This window comes from Haemaphysalis longicornis, unplaced genomic scaffold (assembly GCF_048455015.1).
Source record: "Haemaphysalis longicornis isolate Haplotype H1 unplaced genomic scaffold, Haemaphysalis longicornis Haplotype H1 scaffold_3, whole genome shotgun sequence".
In the NCBI taxonomy this organism is placed as follows: Eukaryota; Metazoa; Arthropoda; class Arachnida; order Ixodida; family Ixodidae; genus Haemaphysalis; species Haemaphysalis longicornis.
The window spans coordinates 220,245,084-220,265,509 of record NW_027526335.1 but is presented as its reverse complement, the minus strand read 5'-3'; the positions used below and the strand labels follow the sequence as shown (position 1 = coordinate 220,265,509).

The 20,426-nt window shown below is 49.0% G+C and overlaps 1 protein-coding gene across 4 annotated transcripts in view; it reads right to left on the bottom strand.

Annotated features, from left to right (window-relative positions):
* Positions 1-20,426, bottom strand: part of LOC144175988 (uncharacterized) — a 127,816-nt gene that overhangs the window by 16,121 nt on the left and 91,269 nt on the right. For 3 of the 4 annotated variants that reach the window (XM_077705063.1, XM_077705064.1, XM_077705065.1), the window contains 4 exons: positions 20,226-20,410; positions 16,474-16,671; positions 10,883-10,982; positions 1,657-1,744 (listed from right to left, as the gene is read on the bottom strand). In XM_077705063.1, the coding sequence (XP_077561189.1) occupies positions 1,657-1,744; positions 10,883-10,982; positions 16,474-16,671; positions 20,226-20,410 (571 nt within the window). The remainder of the gene's footprint in view (positions 1-1,656; positions 1,745-10,882; positions 10,983-16,473; positions 16,672-20,225; positions 20,411-20,426) is intronic. The other variant, XM_077705066.1, reaches the window with a different exon arrangement.

Genomic DNA, 20,426 nt, shown 5'->3' with positions numbered 1-20,426 from the left:
CCAAGATGCAAAATTTTTGTGTCAGTGCCCCTTTAACACGAATGAATCCCCAACTCAGTTTCCCTTCGACCAAATGTATTCGAATAAACCGTGGTGTCGGTTAGTACATACTTTTTTTGCGTCCCCGTCAGGTACAGTTTAACAAGGTTTCACTGTATATCAAAATATAAAATATCACTATCTAAAGATTGTCTCATAACTCCACACAGCTTTCCGAGATTGTGACAAGCAGTAGCTTACCAATTTGTTTCTAAAAACATGAAAAATGCGAACCACAGAGCAATGACCACTGAAGTTTGTTTAAAACGAAAAATGTCTGTAAGCTTCGCGTGTTTCTTCTTCTGCGCCATAAAGTTCACCAGACGGCCTTCAAGCTGACTAACGCCGTCCAAATGAGAAAATCCAGCGTTGCACACTCTGCCACAGTAGTGGCGAATCTGAACAGCGACACAAGCTCGGCTGCAGTCATCACGGCAACTAGTAAGGTGCGCTTCTCCAGCATGAGAGATGTCTGCCACAGTGCACATCGTCGTCAGCACTAATGAACTCGTGTGCCGTTGTGTCATTCGGGATGGTGCACGGGAATGCTGACAGCTCTCCAAACTCCCTCTCGAGGCACTCAGCGCCTTCGGTGTCTGCCCAACCCTCATCTGCAGCCGTGCAGTGAAGCTGCTTTACACACGACACGCTCCGGAATGGCAATGGCCGAACTGTAGCTGCACTGCCTTCGCCTTTAGGTCAGGTTTGAAGCCCAGTATCGCGCTTGAAAACGCTCTGAAGAATTTCGAATACCCCTGCAACTGGCCTGCACCCATCAAATGATGTCCGCCTTTATTGCTAAATTCAAATTCTTCCGTTGCTTTCGCTACTACAGCTTCGAGTTGTGTGCACGGAAAAAGCAAAGATGCACGACGTTGCCCACGCCTTATATTTCCCCCTGCGCCAGCAACCACTGGTAACCACTGAAGCACAGAAAGAAAATAGACAGGTAATGCCAGAAACCCAGTGCTACCGGTCGGCTTCCCCTCCTCCTTTATTGCCTTTCGCACCCAGTCACTCCCCACATTCTCGCTACCATGCGGCTGCCCCCCCTGCTAGTTAGTGTGCAAGCAGCTGCTGAAGGCTATCGAAGCGAGGCAACCCCACTGACGCTGCCTCCTCCTCACTGAGCGTGGCAGTGCCCACGACAAGAAGTCGTCATCACCCTATCCCATCACTTGGGGGGGGAGAGCACTTGTGGCGTGGCGTTCACTATATCGAATGTGCCCGTAATCAGGGAGTTCGACACATGCATACAACAGTGCTATACTTTTCCATAGGATTTCCAAGGAGGTCTTCTTACAGCGTTGTGCATGGGACGTCCTTCTGTATATTCACCTATGTATGCTGTTTATGAACACACAATAAACATTATTCTTATTCTATTCTTCCTATGGTTAGACTGTTCAATACAGACAATAATTCGATATATCCAGGTGCGGCTGTATGTGTGGCAGCCAGGTGTGGGGGGCTATCCGAGTGCAACTTGCACCCCAAGTCCTGCACGATAAACAAGACGCGGTGGGCTGTTGCCATTGCATTGACGAGTCAGTTCCAGCGTAGACTGCCGCGACAGTGTGCACCGGTTAGCAGCGAGTGACACCATGCACTACTCACCAGGACCGTGGTCCCGTGTGCTGCCAGCGACTTGGGTGGGAAGCCGTAGTAGCCGTTCTCCCGGAAGACAGACAGGGCAGGGCCGTTCCTGTATGCAGCCAGAGAGAGAGAGCCACACGGAGGGCTCGTAACCGCACCACAATGTCCATTGGGCCAGCAACAAGCGACCAAGAAAAGGGAACCTGGAGGGCAGTCAACTGCACCCAGTGTAGCCGGTGCAAAGCCTGTTCCCGCACCAGGTCATGTCCCCTCTGGCCAGCTTGAAACATCTGGCCTGGCCTCACCAGCAGCTTTCACGACTGCTCAGACGCTCAGCAGCATGGCCAACTCCGACGGTAGAGCGGGCCACAACGCAGAGCGAGTTACACAAAAATGCAGGCCGCAGTTCCTGTGGTTACTATTTTGCCATGTCCTCGAAAGGTGCTGTGGGCTGCTAACAACTTAAGGGGGGACGCGGGTCTTAGAATGGTCCAAAATCGCGAAAATACGCATTTTAGGAAAAACACATTTTTGAAGTCTTTGTACCTTCAAGCACCTACTCGAAAAGTTTCACCGCTGAATTTGATCGGGAATAATCTCAAAAACGACTTTGAAAACGCAGTGGGAGCCGCAAAACGCCGAAAACCGGGCTAAAAAAGCTTGAACTTCGCGCGTGCGCCACACTCGAAGCAGACTGCTGGCGGCGGCCATCTTGGGCTCGCTTTGTAGCTGATTTCTTTGTGCGTATTTTGCGCCATCTCAAAATGGCGTCGCATGAGGAGAACGAGAGTTATCGCCGATTTACCGAAGGTCGTTTCGGAGACGCTGATTGGCAGGAGCACGCGCGCTCGAGTCGAGCCCCCCGTTCCGCGTCTTTGATTGGCCGGCGCCGTTGAGCCGCCATTTTTTTTTTTTCGTTTTGTTTTTGCAGGCGCGCGTTCGCCGCCGCAGTATTTTCAATTCGGGTGCGTTTTCTCTACCGTTAGTGACTGCGATTCTGTCACAACGTCTTCATGTCTCGTGCCGCAATGCCTGGAGACCTTTACTTCAAGGACCTACGCGCTGCAAGCGTACGAAAACACGATGGAAGACGCCGTAGACGGCGGTGCCGAGATCGCCTGTTACGTACGAACCTGGTCCGAGAAGCGCCGCGTGGAAACGTCCAGATTTAGTTAGCTGTTGTGCTTTGGTTTTATGTGTGAAAAAAAAAAAAAGTCTGCAGCACAATATGTTTGTGCTTTTCTTTAGTTTGCATCAACGTTGAAGGAAGTGCAAAGTAGGAACTGCCGTACGTGAAGTTCAGCAAAAAGTGCAGTTTTCCAGCGCTGTTTACAAAAGTTTTTCATTACTTGCAGAGAGCCTTCCTGGTTATTTTTGTGGTACGGTCGCATACTGTTTTTTTTTTTCTTGAGGAACAGAGTGACCCGGCGCTTTTTATATTGGGCCATGCTGTAGCAAGTTAGAAACTAAAGATTCATTTTCTCTCTTATTTTGCGACGTCATGCTCTGCCTTACTGAGTGTTTCACTATCAGGCTTTTGACCTAGGATGATAAGACTGGTATCATTTAATTTGCAATAAATAGATATAGAAGGTGATGCTGTTTGTATAACTCTGGTATCCATCGCCAAATTGAAGTCCACCTGCAGCTCTACAGTTTATTTTGTGAGGTCACGCTCTTCCTTTCAGGGTGTTTCCTTATCTTACTCTTGGTATAATTTTATTTGTATTGAATTGGTCTAGCAGCTGATGCTATTTGTATCACTGAAGCATTGATCACCAAAGTGCATTTCACCTACAGCCTAGATGCATTGCAGGACAATCTCTAGTTCTGGGTGGCTGCTGTGCTTTAGTCTCATTGGTAGCACAAAACTAACAGCAGTACATGGTATTTGTGCCTTTCTGTATTCTGTAAAGACACTGAGAGAAAAGATGAATGAGGAGATACAGTTTCTGAAGTGTAACTGTAGAAAATTTAATTTTCTATTGGTATGCTTTTCTTCGTAAAGAATAGAGCTACAAAATGATGCTATTTATATTGTTGTAGCTTTGCTGTAGCAAAAGTTATCGTGATCTGAAACTTAAAATGCATTTTTCTCAGTTTCTTTTTCTGCAAGATCAAGCTCTGCCTTACGGGGGTTTTTGTAATGTTGCTCTTAGGCTAGGATGACAAGACTGGTACCATTGTATTCGTATTGAAGTTATCTAGGGGGTGATGCTATTTTTATTGCTCTGTCATTGTTTACCTATTTGCAAAAAATAATAAAAATGAGGCAATTTTATACGAGTTGTTGATATCAAATGTTCACCTCTTTCTTGCTTTGCAAAAGCCTTCGAAATGAATAAAAATAGCATAGCCCCCCAGAGTAGACCTATGGCGTTATGTCCGTATAAATCATAATTGAGTTTGCTAAAGCGAAATTGACCTAAACCCCCGTAAGAAATGCCTCAATAAATAAATTTCAAAGTACTGTATTTCTTGAACAAATGAAGCTAAGTTAAAACCAATTACATATTTGAAATCCGTGTAAAAAACTGCTTAAGACTGCCAATTTCCATCTAGCTGTCACTAATAATAAAAAAAATTGTCTAAAGACCCACCTCCCCCCTTAAACCAGTTTATACAACACTAAGCCAATGTGTACATGTGTCGCAATAGCTGTTGAACACACACACTTGTCTCAGTGGCCAATGCTGGCCTAATTTGTTTCAATATAGTTTCCACAGGTGGGCATGTATTGACTAATGCGGACTCAGGGTGTCTAGCAAATTGCCTACGTAATTCAATTTCCCTGACTTTTCCAGGTTTTCCATGACCATTTTGGCTGAAATTTCTCCGACCTATACAACACGCGCCATTTTGTGGAAACGGTTCGTGAAGCATATAAAAGGCGTAGCGAAAACACATTCTATCATAGGGAAAAACACATTTGTTGCAACTGCCCTAATTCTCAAAATGCACTTTGATTAACTTCAGTTTGTTCAGTTTGAGGTTTGCTTGCCTTCAGTTACGGCTTCAGAGAGTTTATTTCATTTTGCAGGACAGAAACTTCAAGTAACGCTTCAGCAACACCTTTTGCTTTTCTCTTGATTGTCCTGGCTCGACATGCAACGTGAACCGCATGGTGCATTTCTGCACGTTGTGCGTCAACGATTCGCGGGAGCGGCAGCTTCTGCCTCGCTCGGAAAGTGACGCGCCTCGTGCGAGGCAGTGGGAGGAGCCTGCCGACTTGCGCCAATGGAGAGCCGCACGCCTCATGGCAGCAGTTTTGAAGCTCTCGAGACAGCCGGCTGGCTCCACCAGAGATCTTTAGGCTTACCACCCCGGCAGGTATTGAATGGGCACTTTCAGTAGTGGCGCGGATGATGTTTTATTGTACCGTTTTTGCCCACATTATAAGCTCCTTTACCTCACAAGCAACTTGGTGCGTGCCTCGTGGGGCATTTTAGAGAGCGCTTAGAAGCGGTCGCTCGAGCTCCTGTCACCACTTCGCGGCCGAAGCCGCCGCCATGTTGCTGCCGCCCCTGTGACGTGCGCGGCGTGTTTTCGCAAGCAGAAAACGCCCCATGCGGTTCACTGGGTTCGCGCTAAACCATGTCATGTTCCGTTTTGATTATGCAATTCTGGCTCCTGATATCATTAGAAAGAAGTTCTTTCAAGATTAGTTCCCAAAAAGCGCTGCCTTTTAAGCGCGTTAAAAAAAGCGCGTTGTGCGTGCGATTTCACCACCACCAACATCGTCCCTCTGCGTAAATGCACCCAGCAACCTAAGCCAGCTGCGAGCTACATGAACCGCGCGGCGAGTTTCTGCACGCGATTCATGCGCCGGTACTTTCACGGCCGTGACGGTGATTTCGTGCCTACGGTGGCTCCTTTCCTACACAAGCAAGTGCGTTTGTGCCTTGAGTAGCATTTTAAAGAGCGGTTAGAAGCGGTCATTGGAGCTACCGCACTACTCCGCGGCCGGTGCTGCCACCATGTTGCTGGCGCCTGCCGCTCGGCACGCACCGTGCAGGTGGTTTCCGCGGCGGCGTGAGCGTGCCTTAGGCGTGCACACCACGTTTTCACTCGCAGAAAAACCAGAAAACGTTTCATGCGGTTCACGCTTTCGTCGCGCGCGAACGTGCTGCGTTCGGTCTCTTCTTGGGGGCTTCCAACACTGGTTTCCCCTATTCTAAAACTGTGTGGGCAGGCCCCGAAGTGGTTTTCCCTGACTGGTACTACTTGATTGGAAAATTCCGTGACGATTTCCTGACTTTTCCCTGTTTTTCCAGTTTTCGCGGTCGCTAGACACCCTGGGACTTCTGGACTAGTCGGTACTGCATGACTGACGAGCGCAGAAATTACACGAAGGACGAAGGGAGATAACAGAGACAAGCGCTTGTCTCTGTTGCCTCCCTTCGTGTAATTTTTGCACTTTACTCGTCAGTCGTGCATTGACAGCAGACCAAACTTCCGTGACGTTTATACCTTCCCTGAGAACTAAGTAACTGGGAAAAATGGATGGAACTTGGCATGATAATGGGGCAGTCTTAGCGGCTAATTCGTATATAATTGGCTTTGGGATAGTGTCAATAAAACGAGAGTTACAGCCGCTGTCTGTAACCACGCTCCATGTACAAAGAATTTCTATTCCATGCAACTCTTAGGCTACAGGCTAGCACTGTACTGTCAAAAAAAGAAAAAAAAAAAAAAAAGAAAAAAAAGAAAGGCTATGTATTTGCTCACTTTGCTGCAAATGTCGTCAAAAGACGATAGTTGGTTCCCTCCCCTGCCACAGAAATGCCTCTCTTTTCTTTTCTTCCCCCATCTTGCTCCTCCCACGATAGATAAATACGGTGGAGGAGGTTTGCTCAAGCCAGTTCAATTTTACCAAGTTCCACTGCTCGCATGCCATCTGCTGGGACCGTTCATCACTGTTAGACTTCTTGGAATGCCGCTGCAAGTGCTCGTGTCGCGCGACAGTGCTTTTTGTATTTTTCTGCCAAAACATTTTTTTCAAGGTTTATTATTTTATTTGCTATTGCAAAGATCAAAAAGCCCCACGTATTTTCAATTCAAAGAACACTGCAAATACCCTTATGTATTAAACTTTTGCCTCAACTATGCATGATGTTTTCTTTTTTTGCTTAACAATGTTGACAAGTATGAACACTGCCACCCAACTTAATAGTGTGCAGATGTTTTGCCTATACAAATGTCCCGTTTAGAATTCTCTTAACTGTTGGCCGGGTGGTTGAATCAAGAAACAGACAGATAGACAGACAGACCAAAATTTTCCCATTTAAGCGGTCCAAGAATGACTTTAGTCTTCAAAAGGTGACATTATTCAGCATTCCCACCAGCCCTAACAAAGGCAGGCTGTCGTAACTGCTTGCAAAGACTGTCGTGACCTGCAAAGGCTTTGAAGCTGGCATTTCTCAAAGGGCATGATGGTGCAAAAACACCGCCTCCTCCAGTTGGGGCCATGCTTGTGACTCGAGTGATTAGAGAACTGTTGAAGACCAGGAAGCAGACGCGGTTTGAAGAGCACCGCTTTATTGGCGACCTTCTCGTGGCTAGCATAATTCGACTGATGAAGATGATGATGATGATGTCACGAGCCACGCTGCCCGTGCTGTGGTTTCGATGTCTTCTTCTTCTCAACCAGATCATATTTTCCAACATGCTCCGGCCGGCCAAATATTATGGATCTGGTTGGCTTGATATGGCTAAGTTCAAAAAATGGCGATATGCTGTGCAGTTACGTCTGTAGCCTCAAGGCGATGAAGTCGCTGAATGAATTGGCCGTCCCGAAGTCTTTCCGGTACATACAGGTACCACGCATAAGCTAACGTGTCCATCCATACCTTCATACTCGGTTTCCCGAATCAATCTTTTCCAAGAGCCTCCCCACCAGGGAGCTTGCGCAGCTATGAAGTTCAAGTGTGCGGAGTTGTTCAGAAAACAACCTTGCATTTCTTGCGTCCATGCGATCCAATTCTCTTCAAATATTCGTGCTGCTTTTGTCTTGAGATAGCCATCGCGTTTAGGTTCCGCTTTCTTGCAGCCATCAGTGATCGTCTTCTGCCAAGCGGTTAATCGTGCGACATGGTTTTGTGATCTGCAAAGGTCGTTTTCAGCACCAGCGCAACAAAGGTTTGCGTTTTCTGATGTATATGCAATTTCCCCTACTGAGTTGTCAATATCTTCGTCGGGTTCAAACACTTTAAAGACTTCACCACTTTCTTGGGAGAGTTTTCCCGTGTGTTTAACTCCTAGCTGGTCAACTCCGAGATAGGCATTCTTCTGTACGAAGACGTGGTCTTCTGTTGTCACGTGAAAGCTTTGCACTTTTCCTGAATCGATGGTCGGCGAGATGGATGACGCATCGCCTTGCACTGTCCATCCAAAAACTGTTTCAACAGCAGTGAGGTTTTCTTTAAGGCGACGAATGTACCCTGTCACGAATGTCCAATAGCAGTCCGTTCCGATATGTAGGCTGATGCCTGGTTCTGGGTGAACATTGAAGCTGGAGGCGTCGGCGAAGGTCATCGCGTTGGCTTCAAGTTCGTGCAGAGTCATTGGTTCTGTCAACCGAGGTAGGTCGTTGCATATCGCGGGAACTTCAACAGCCTCAATTTGATAGCTACGATGGTCGCACTGGCTGTACAGGGTCAGTTGCACTCTTTTGTAATTCTTACTATGAACGACGAGTTCCCCAAGCCAGAAATCGTCATGTGCTCCTCGGCCAGTACCTTTGTTCGTAACTTCCTAGACAGCGTTTCTGTTATGAAGGTACGCTGACTACCTCCGTCAAACAACAGTCTCATCGGATGTTTTCTAGCTGTTCCCTTGACCCACACTTGTGCAGTCTGGAGAAGAACAGTTCTCTGGGGAGTCACGGACTCAATCGCCGTACTAGATACAGCCGTGATTTTTTCCTGTGATGGGCGCTTCCAGTTTGGGTCGCACAAGGGAGTGATGTGGCGACCCTTGCAATTTCTACATGATAGTCTTCTTGCCTTCTTGCACTCCTTGGCGCGGTGATAGGGCCTCGCGCAGCGAAAGCAACAACCCAGTTTTTTCAACGTGGCTTTCTTTTCTTCTAAAGAAAGTTGAGCCGTACAGTCGTTCGTGCTGTGTTCAGTGGAGTCACAGAAAAGACATCTATCTCTAGACAAACGTACTGTCAGCGTGGAAGCAGAACCTTCAACGCTGTCGTTGACTTGCCGGTTGAGTGACTGCATTTTAATTGGCGTTTCCTTTGCTGCTGCAGTCATCATGGAAGTAATTTCCCGACTGCGCACTTCTAGGTTCAGCAGGTCAAGTAACGTCGATAGTTTATTGGGCCTTTTCCCTCCCGTTTCTCCTGCTGGTGTTTCCTTTAACGTTATTTGGTTGAACTTGAGCACGAGCTCATAGGGTAAGCTCTGTAACAGCGAAGTCTTTAGCATGACTCCGTACGACTCAGTGTGCACACCCAAGTTCTTCAGTGGTCTAATGTTAGTGTGTACACGTTCACTGAGTGTCTGAAGGCCGCTCAAGTCGTCGCAGGAGGTCACTTTCGGGAGGTTAAGCAATCTGCTTAGGTGATCGTTGATTATTAGGTTTGTGTCTCCAAAACGCTGTTGCAGCAGTTCGATAGCCATGGGGTAGCCGTCGTTAGTGGTTGGTAATCCGCTGATTACGCCTTCCGCTTTCCCCTTCAAATAACTGCGCAGGTACTTCAGTTTGTCAACGTTGGCTAGCAATGAGTTCTTATGTATCGTCGATTCGAACTGGTCCCAAAATGCAGGCCACTGAATAAATTCTCCATGAAAAGGCTGGATTTCAAGCTTGGGCAGTCTAACCTGAACTGGTTCTTGGTGTGAGGTTGGAGCCTGAATTGCACCAGTCACCGTTAAAGGGCACGCATTTGCAAGATGCTTTTCAGCGCGAAAAATCATGCGTGCGATAGAGTCACGGTACTGTTCTACGGCTTCCAACTCCTCGTCTAATTCCTCATCGGGGACGTGGCCCTCTATTTCTTTGTCAATATCGTTCAAGGGAGTCTGTTTCAACTTGAGCATATTTAGCTGTTCTGCAAGCTCACCCGTCGGTAGCGGGGCAGTCTCCATTGTGGCCTTCATTTCGTTGATGATCCGTGTAGTTGAGGCACGCAAAGCACCACGCTTCCGTTTGAGACGGTCCATGATGAAACTCGGTACGTGGAAAGGCCGCGCTAGCAGGTGCTGGGGCAATGCGTCGTTCTTGGCCGGTGCGTCCTCCTCGATGGGTCTACTTCATTGGTAGGGGTCTTTAACGGTGTAATCCTTTCATCCTGGTCACGGCACCAAATTGCTGAAGACCAGGAAGCAGACGCGGTTTGAAGAGCACCGCTTTATTGGCGACCTTCTCGTGGCTAGCGTAATTCGACTGATGAAGATGATGATGATGTCACGAGCCACGCTGCCCGTGCTGTGGTTTCGATGTCTTCTTCTTCTCAACCAGATCATATTTTCCAACAAGAACTGAGGAACCAAATTGCTGTGTACGAGAAAACTGTTGCACACTGTTGGCGCTACATGTCGAAGGTGTTGCCATAACACCGCTCGAAGAAATAATTTTGCAGCAAACATCATGCGGTGCACCCCGGGTTAGAGGATGGGGCAACATGCCCTTTTCTCGAAATTCATGGCCACCGGTCACATTCACTGCAAAGTGAGTGCACTTTAACGTATAAATAAGCTCGGGCGTGTAGGTAGATCCTTCTTAGAACAGCACAAAGATAAATAAATAAATAAAAGATGTTGGCAAGGCGTAAACGTGACACAGTGTTCTTCACACCTTGTCCATACCTTTTTCTAGCACTGTTCCAAGAATGACTTGCCTCACGTGCCAAGGAGTGTGGAGAGAACTGAAAAGGTTCCGGCTCTTGGGAGCACCGCTGCATGAAGCGGGGAGAGCTGCCTTTTCCCACCCAGGAAAGTTGCGACAGCCACCAATGAGTGACCCGGGCAGACAACAATGCCACTGATGTACGAGGACCAGAAATAACCAGGATGACATTTTTGCTGAGCTTTTCTGCAGAATGCTTCTCGCCAGCATTTTTTCCCCCTCTCAAGTAAGAGATCAACAGTCCAGTTTTATGCGTTACTTGTGGCCTCCAGAAAAACTTGCGAAGCTCGTGCCTACACGAACAGGGAATCGTGGCGAACAGCTCTGCTGCAACTCCCGCTACACACACACACGTAGGCCAGTAAGGGAGAGCAGAGCCAGCACTCACGTGACGATCTCCTCGCCCACGACGAAGGTGCCGTTCCAGTGGGGGGAGAGGGCCATGTGCCGCACTGGGCCCTTGGAGAAGCTCGACAGGGGCACGGGGCCTGCATCGGCACCATTGCAGGCACAGCACTTGAAGCGAACGAATACTACAGGATATCTACAATGGGTCCACAGCTACTGTCGTCCCCCATAAGGAGAGCAGTAACATACCAGTAACATAAGGAAGGGCGTCAGACAGGGAGACACAATCTCTCCAATGTTATTCACAGCATGTTTACAAGAAGTATTCAGAATACTGGATTGGGAACAGGTGTGAGTAAGGGTTAATAGAGAATACCCCATAAACCTCAGGTTTGCTGATGACAACTGCCAACAAGAAAAGGCCTCCAGGCAACAGAGAAATAGGAGGGGCATCCCAGGAAATGCACATGCACACGGCCCACATCTTTCTGACGCGAAGAACCTCCACGGACCAACGTGCTCGTTGGCCCAGGCTGCAAAAACAAGCCCACTGCCAACCTGCAGTGCCAAGATGGTCGTGTGCTCTCCCCAGTCTTGGGTCGGCAAATCGATTTATTGGTTGGCTTGATTCGATGAGGAGGCTCGTAGCCCGAGGAGAGGCTAGGGATTACAGGAAGGGCACAGCTGGGTGGCACTCCATTGTGCCTCCTTCAGTCATGGAGTTTGTCAGGCTCGCCTCAGACTGCCCCAAAGAAACTGCTTTTCAGGGCGTAGTGGCCGATTTACCCTAGCACAGGTGCAAATGCATTTTAAAGTGGGTGCCCTTTTTGTGGCGTTCCTTGGATAAGAGACAAAGTAACAGCAGAGGAAAATAAAAAAAGCCAAAGTTTTGAGCCAATACTGCACAGCCCCAACTGTATGCACCATGAGCCCAAATGGTTACAACTTCTCACCACAGGGCTCACTTTTACTCGTTTTACGAAGCGGTTCGTGGTTTGGGCTCAGCCAGCAAGTGAGCATTAAACATGCTGCAACAAGCACCGCAAAAAAATAATGTGCATGTTCTAGTCTCGGCCCAGTGCCTTTTTTCATCTGGCTTATATTTGAGGTGAGTTTTTTTTATTTTCTGACCTTCTGAGTTTCCGGGGTCGGCCTACCATCGAGGCCGGCCTAGACTCGAGTAAATACAGTACCGTATTTACCCGATTCTAACGCGCACTTTTTTTCCGAAGAAATAGGCCGAAAAATCGCATGCGCGTTAGAATCGGATACAAAACCGAAACTGCCGAAACAACAGAAATTTCGTCCCACCCATCGCCATCGCCATCTCAAGATGGCGCCAAAGCTTTTAGCAACGATTTTTCGGACGCAGCAAGCCTAGGCGCCTAGGCTTTTCTATCGGAGTTCACACAAATCGTCAAATCGCTTCACTTGCGCGCTTGATAACAGCAATGGCAGCAGCGGCTCCCACGCATTCAAAACGAGCGGTCGGCTGAAGCGTGCACCTCTGGAGAAGCTCTCGGGATGGGCGTGTGAGGCGTGGGCCACGATCCTATCGACCATGGTTGAACGTTCGTTCAGAAGTGTGGCATCGCGAACGCGCTTGAAGGCACCGAGGCCGAGATGTTGCGGTCAGCGGAGAGCAACGAGTAGTGAGATGAGTGAGATTACTTCGGGAAATAAATCGCCCATTTCTCTCGCATTCGTTTGTCTGGGTCACAAAGTCCTGTGCGCGTTGCGATCGGAAGTGCAAGTTTTTTCGGTGTTTTGCCAGGAAAATCGGGTGCGCGTTAGAATCGGGTAAATACGGTATTTCTCACTCCTTAAGGGGTTGTAAAGACAGAACGAAAGTTTGGTTCGTTAAAAATATTGCCTGTAGAAAAACACTGAGGCAACTCTTAGCGCAAACTTTACTCAAATAAGCCGTACAATGAGGAAAACAGAAAACAGGCATGTGACTCACTAGCGACTTTTCCACACTGAACTTATGAGGTATAAACAGGCACCTGGTTGCAATTGGCTGAGGCCAACAAAATGCAACGCAAATTGAACAGGGAATATAAGCTTGCCAAATAAGCTATTTGCGCTTGAATTTAGGGCACATTCTTTTTGCAGCAGTGAGAAGGCCGGGGTGAATAATGGATTGCACGAACGAAAACATAGACATCGAAGCACTCGTGCATGCAATGCGCACTGTGCTGGATCGCGTCACACTGCAGGGTCCCTGGGAATGCAACCAAGAAGGCAATACAGTATTCCATCAGCTTGCTGCTTGGAAAGGAACAATTGCTTTCTAGCACTGCACCCTTTTTGTTTGTCCCAACTCTTTTTAACAGCTCATGGTGAGTTATGTGTGCACACAACACACACACGAAAAAAAGAAAAAAAAAAGGCTTACAAAGGAAAGAGGAAGCTATGTTTGAGGTTGGCTACCATGTGGACAAGCAGAGTACAATCGTGGGCCTGAAAATTAATATGCAGAGAACTAAAGTAATGCTTAATAACCTCGGGAGAGCCCAGCGGTTTGGGATAGGTGGCAAAGCAGTGGCAGTGGTAAGCGAATACATCTACTTAGGCCGCGTTGTAGCCCCGGGTCCCAACCATGAGGCAGAGATAGTTAGAAGGATCAGAATGGGGTGGAGTGCATTCGGCAGGCATTCTCAGATAATGAATGGCAGCCTACCATTGTCCCTAAAGAAGAAAATGGATGACAGCTGCATCGAACTGGTACTCGCCTACGGGGCAGAAACTTGGAGGCTCACTTAAATTGAGGAAGACTCAGCGAGCAATGGAACAGAAAATGACAGATGTAATGTTAAGGGACAAGAAGAGAGCGGAGTGGGTCAGAGAACAAACGCATGTTAGGGACATACAGTAAAATCTCGATGATACAAATCTCGCGGGACCGCAAAAAATATTCGTATCATCCGAAATTCATATGAACCAACGCAACGAAGAAATTGAGCACCAAAAAAGTTTTCGTTTATTTCTTTTCCTACTTTTGCGTGAAGAAATCCGTGACGTCTTTCTGCTTTTTTTAAACCGTCATGTCGCCGAGCTTTCCTTTTTGGACTTTTGTCTCCTCACTCGCGGTGCCCAAGCTTACTACAGGAGTGCTTTTTCACGTCATTACCGTACTTACCCGATTCTAACGCGCACCCGATTTTCCTGGCAAAAAAACCGAAAAAACTTGCACCTCCAATTGTAACGTGCACGTAACTTTGTGAGCAAGAAAAACGAATGCAAGAAAAACGGGCCATTTATTTCCCGAAGTAATCTCACTCATCTCACTCCTCGTCGCTTTCCTCTGACCACAACATCTCGTCCCCGGTGCCGTCAAGCGTGTTCGCGATGCCACACTTCTGAACGAACGTTCAACCATGATCGCTGGGATCGTGGCCCACGCTTCGCACGCCCATCCGCGAGCTTCTCCAGAGGCACATGCTTCAGCCAACCGCTTGTTTTGAACGCGTGGGAGCCGCTGCTGCCATTGCTGTTATCAAGTGCACAAGTGGAACAATTTGACAATTTGTGTAAACGCCAATAGAAAAGCCTAGGCGCCTAGGCTTCCTGCGTCCGAAAAATCGTTGCTAAAAGCTTTGGCGCCATCTTGAGATGGCGATGGCGATGGGTGGGACGAAATTTCCGCTGTTTCGGCAGTTTCAGTTTCGTATCCGATTGTAACGCGCATGCGATTTTTCGGCCTATTTTTCCGGAAAAAAAGGGCGCGTTACAATCGGGTAGGTATGGTAGTGCGCGTCGGCGTTGCGTGCGCGATATTTTCACGCCCGCATCGGCGATTCCGCACTTGTGGCCGTTTGTGCCTCGGTCGACACACGACGCAAATGGCAGCGGTAGGAGCCTGAGAACTTGAACCAATGGGAAGCGTGCACCTCATGGGGGCAGTTTCATATTTCATGGGTGCTTTCACTAGCGGCATGGATGATGTTTCGTAGCACTGTTTTCGCCCTCCCGCACAAGGAACTTCACATCTGCTTTGAGCGGCATCTTAAAGAGCGGTTAGAAGCGGTCACTCGCGCGCCCTGCACCACTTTACGACCGAAGCCGCTGCCATGTTGCCGCGGCTGGCCGCGCAGCGTGCAGTCGGTTTCGCGGCGGCGTCAACGCGCCTGTGGAGTGCGTGGTGCGTTTTCGCGAGCAGAAAACAGCCTGGCCGTTCTTGGAGAAAAAGTGACAAAGAGGGGAGAGAGATCCCACACGTTGCCGTCGCTTGCTCGCTCGGCAGTTTAGCGCCTTGCCAGCTCGTTCGTATCATCCGCCGGGAGGCACAGGTCCTTTCGTGAGCCGAAATTTTGCCCATTGCAAACAATGCAATTTCGTAGGGACTTATCAGAAATTCACATCATCCCGAAATTCGTATCACCCACAATCGTATCATCGAGATTCCACTATATTAGCAGAAATGAAGAAGAAGAAATGGGTGCGGGCAGGGTATGCAATGCGGAGGCAATTGCCTCCGCTGACAGTGGCAATCGCCATTAAGGCTGCCAGTGGATCCCTAGAGAAGGCAAGTGTTGCAAGGGGTGGCAGAAAGTTAGATGGGCATACGAGATCAAGAAGTTTGCGGGGCTAATTGGTTGCAGTTAGCACAGGACCGGAATAATTGGAGAATAATGGGAGAGCCCTTTGCACTGCAGTGAGCATAGATAGGCTGGTGATGATGATGATGAGCATAGATAGGCTGATGATGACGACCATAGGGCTACCAGTCCTCGGAACAAGGACTGGTTCTTATTCTAACCTTGTTCCAAGGCTACCTTGGAACAAGGACGGGGGTAACCAGAAAGGAAAAGGCGCTTCACCCCCTGCAGATTACTCTCAGGAATGCGCGCCTGTGAGAGCAAGGGATGATGGAAGGAGCTGCCAAGGGAATCATTAGCTATGCTGTTTCGTGCACGGGTTTTTCGACTGTGAGATGGTTAGGGGGTGCACCTGCTGCCATTGGAAGTGTGCTGTGGCAGTTTCTGCATGGTTGGTTTCCTTTACACTGATTTTATTTTTATTTGGTACTACAGTGTAGACCATCTAAAACGTAACTGCTTATAGTGCAGGACGAAATATAATGCAGGGTTTTGTGGCCACCGGTTTGCCTCCCACAGAACTCAATGCCAAAGCATACCGCCTAAAACACGGGCATAATGCCATTTACAAAGCGCATTTTTTGGCAGGTCTGCTGATTGACCAGCGCAGAAGGGAGGGAGTGAGTGAGCGAGCGAGCGAGCGTGTGTGTGCGTGCGATTGATTGTAGGGTTTAGTGCGCCGGCGCAACGCAGGCGATGGGGTGTGCCGTAGTGGAGGCCTCCGGATTAATTTTGACCACCTGGGGATCTTTAACGTGCGCCAAAATCTCGTACACACGGGCATTTTTGCTCTTCTCTTCGCCTCCATCAAACTGTGCCTAGTGCCCGCGGTGCTATCTAGCTACCCTACGAAGCATTGTTTTCCGTCCCATCTTGTTTTTACAACATGCTACTTATGCACGTGGAATTTTCAGGCCCACTCTCCTGGAAACAAGCCGCACATACGGACACACTGTTTGATTTGCAGATCACACAGGCATTTTGAGATACGTTCGAGCACTCCCAGGGCCCTGTCCCTCTCTGGGCCTACCTGGCCGCTCGAGGTCCCAGATGCGGGTGCTGTGGTCCAGGGAGGCCGTGGCCAGGTGGCCCTGTGGGGTGAAGCCCACGCCCGTGATGGCCGCCTGGTGGGCCTGCCACATCCAGCAGGCCTCCCGCTCCCCCTCCCCCGTGCCGGCCAGCTGCTGCTGCAGGGGCTCGGCCGCCAGCTGGAACAGGCCCACACGCCCTGCGGAGGAGACCACACAGCTGCTACCACCTTCGCACCTTCTCAACCGCTGCAAGCCAGGTTTATGCAATCAAAAACTGCCACCACTTGCACAAGAGCAGCCTATAACTGGCAAGGCACGCATGCAGGCAACCATGCCACTACTGGTTACGTCGGGCTCCCCATGATCTGTGTTGGAAATTCAAAACGCTACCCCCCCGAACGCAATGTAATGCCTCGAGTCCAATGTGAGTGCGATTAAAAACACCTCTGTTGACACCACCATTTACAATTGGGTCGAAATGGAGCGGATGATGCACGCCGGTGTTTTTTTTTTCTTCTTCGGAATGTGGACGCAGCGGCACAAGCTGCGCCATGTCTGTGGTGCATCGGCCATGTCTGCGGCCGTTTCCAGTGTTGCCGAGCAAAGAAGTTGACAGCTAAACTTTTCAATGAATACCACCTATACTGTAGAACCTCGCTGATACATTTTCAAAAAGCACACGATGGAGAAACGTACTATCTGTTAAGAAACGCACTATGGGGAAATTTTAGTGTTCACAATTGAGAGCATAGTAAGTGAAAAATCGTATGAGCCGAGAATGTATTAATGGGGTTCTACTCGAGTGCAAGTGTAACGGTGACAGCTCACACGGTGTATCCCTCAGCCAAAACAACGCCCTCGTGACGTCAATGCACGTGAATGTTTTGAAAGGAGATGGCACATAATGTGCAATACCCGTTTGGTTTTTCTCGCCTGGCTTGTCGTCACTGAATTAATTTATAAGCAGATTAAATGCAAAAAAAATTATGAAAATGACTCATGCCCCATTCAAAATACCCACAGTAATGCGCTCCCTGCATGCGCTATGCAGAAGAGTGGCTGGCTGCAGCGATGAGGGACAGGAAAAGCTTCTGCTGCCGTTCTCGTAAAGTTGTACTCGAGAATGGTGTTACAAAAAAAATTAGGAGCTTCAAGAATATACTGCACTCATTAGAAAGGGCCAGGGACTTGCAAAGAAATTCACTGGTTGTGCATACCCGCCAACTGTGTACACGAAATTCCCACATGGACGGCAGCCAGTGAAGGCAAGGAGAAGGAGACGTTCTCTGAGGAGGACTGTATGCGTAGGAAACCCTGGAGGACTTCCACTTAAAGGCTGACTGCACTCAAATTTTCGACAACGCAAAAATAATGTCACCTAATAGTAAGCATAAAAGGAGTGCGAAATGCAAAATACAGTTAAACCTCGATGTAACGAACTTCAATGTAACGAACCACGGAATTTTTCGTAATTTCAAGTTTATGCACACCATGTATTTTCACCCTCTGTGTAACGAAGTCCCGTTTGCCGGAATTTCAACATAACAAAGTTTCATAGAAAACTAGGCACGAAATTTAAGTTGTAGAGGGATATTTTGGGAGACGCAAGCGCCGAAATGGGGTCTCAATAAAACGCGAACGGCAACACGGGCCGCCCAATGCCGCGGATGCAGCGAGCCACGGATTCTGTGAGCGAGCCCCTTGCCTACAAACAGCGTGACGTGCATACATGGCTGGTGCACTGTTTCCGTTTCTGTTGGAGCTTAATCGTCTATGCGGGCATCAGCGTGAACCGCATGGAGTGTTTTCTCCTCACAAAAACGCGCCCCACAAATCACAGGCGCACTGAGGCAGCCACGGAGACCATCCGTGCGATGTGGGTAGCTCCAGCGACCGCTTCCAACCGCTCGCTGAAACGTAACTCGAGAGGCAAATGAGGGGCACATGAGAAAAAAAAGCGGATAACGTGGGTGAAATTTTCACAGTAACACGCCATACGCGCCGCTTATGAAAGTTCCCATCAAAAGATATCCTCCGCGGTGGTAAGCCTAATCGCCTCTGGCGGGGCCGCCGCCGCCACCGCATGCTGTCGCTTTGCCCTTCGTTAGAGTTCGCTCATGCTTGTTGCGTTTCATCGTTCCAGCACACATTTGTGAATCTTATGAGCCTTGCGCGCGCATTTTTTTTCACACCCGCGTCCGCGATAGCGCACCGGCGCTGGCTTCTGCGCCAGGAAGTGACTCGCGCTGCATGTGGAAGTGAGAGGAGCCTGACCAGTTTTGCCAATGAGGAGGCGTGCACCCTATGGCGGGAGCTTCGAAGCGCTTGGGGATGCTGAGGATATTTTATGGGCAGTTTCGTAAGCGGCGCGTACCGACGTTTTACAGCGAATTTCGCCCACGTTATCCGCTTTTTTTCTCACATGCCCCTCTCGTTTGCCCCTCGAGTTGCGCTTGAGCGAGCGAAAGCGGTCGCTGGAGCTACCCACATCGCGTGGGTGGTCTCCACGGCTCTGTGAGCGCGCCTGTGGCTTGCGGGGCGCATTTTTGCGGGGAGAAGATGCTCCATGCAGTTCACGCTGATGCCTGCATAGACGATTAAGCTCCAACAGAAACAGAAACGGTGTGCCAGCCGTGTATGTGCGCCACGTTTTCTTTTTTAGGAAACGCTTCACGGGATGAACACTTCATTATAACTTGGAATTTCAATGTAGCGAAATTTCAATGTAACGAATTAAATTACGAATTTTACCGACTTCGTTACATCGAGGTTTAACTGTATGTGGAATTTTAACTTAAAAAAAATCTGTTGCAATTTTTTCCTGCGTAATAAACCTTCCCCCCAAATTCATGCCAAATTTTCTGGGAAAAAAAGTGGGTTCATTACGCGAGTAAATACGGTACTTCGCAGAGCCTTCGGCCCTTAACGGAGGACACTGGTCTTAAAAGAGCTTCGTTTAATTTTCAAGTAAACTATGTAAAACGTGTCAGTCCTGCTGCTTTTCCCCCACTGATTTCAAATATGGCACTATTTTTTTAGTTGGTCAATTAGTTCCCGAGATAATTAGAGGTAATTAGTCATTTTTAGAGGAGCAGTAGACAAAACAGTGTTACCCATGAAACTGTAATCCTTCATAGTTTCCAATACCCTGGTGAGTGCAATAATCGAAGCAGTTTTTTGGTGCACCGCTTGGAACTAATTTACGGCTAACTGAAACTTGGTGGCACCAGTGGCAAGGAACCATTGTGAGTGCCCATTTCAAACAGTGAAGTTTAAGACCCTTAGGGAACCAAAAATTACGCCCATCTTCCCGCGAGGGAACCCTGATGTGATGCGACGCATCGGGGGGCTCAATTGGTCGTAACATTGCGCTTGCGCTGACGCTGGTATTGGATTGTGTCAGCCCACTCGCTGAAGGGACCGTCGCTTCCATCACGTCTTCATCAGAAGAATCAAGTCAAGCACGAAGTCATCAAGCATAAAGTCACGCGGAGTCAAACGAGAGCGAGCGCTTGACTGAACCGCCGGAGCAGTTGTTAACGCAGCGAAGCGCGCGCAAAAACAAGCGCAGCAGCTGTTGTTATGATAATGAGCCAGAGTGAGAGAGTTGCACACAGCTGTCGGAGCAGTCGGACAGAAGAACGGAGGAGGGATGCGGACGGACGGCGTGACGACAACGCCGCAGGAGGGACATGCCTCAGAGCAAGAGATGCGTCGCATCTAATAAACGAAACGGCACCGTGGCCCTCACCGTCGGCATAGCCGGCAGCCATGCGGCCGTGGCCCTTGGCGATGTCCCAGGCGACGCGGGTGCAGGGCACCAGGCCCAGGGACCCCGGGGGCACGCCCAGCCGCAAGCTGCACCGCCCGTCCGTGCTGTACAGGGGCCACCGGCCCTCGGGGGGCGCACTGCCCAGGGCATCCGGGAACGGGATGCTGCAACGGGGACGAC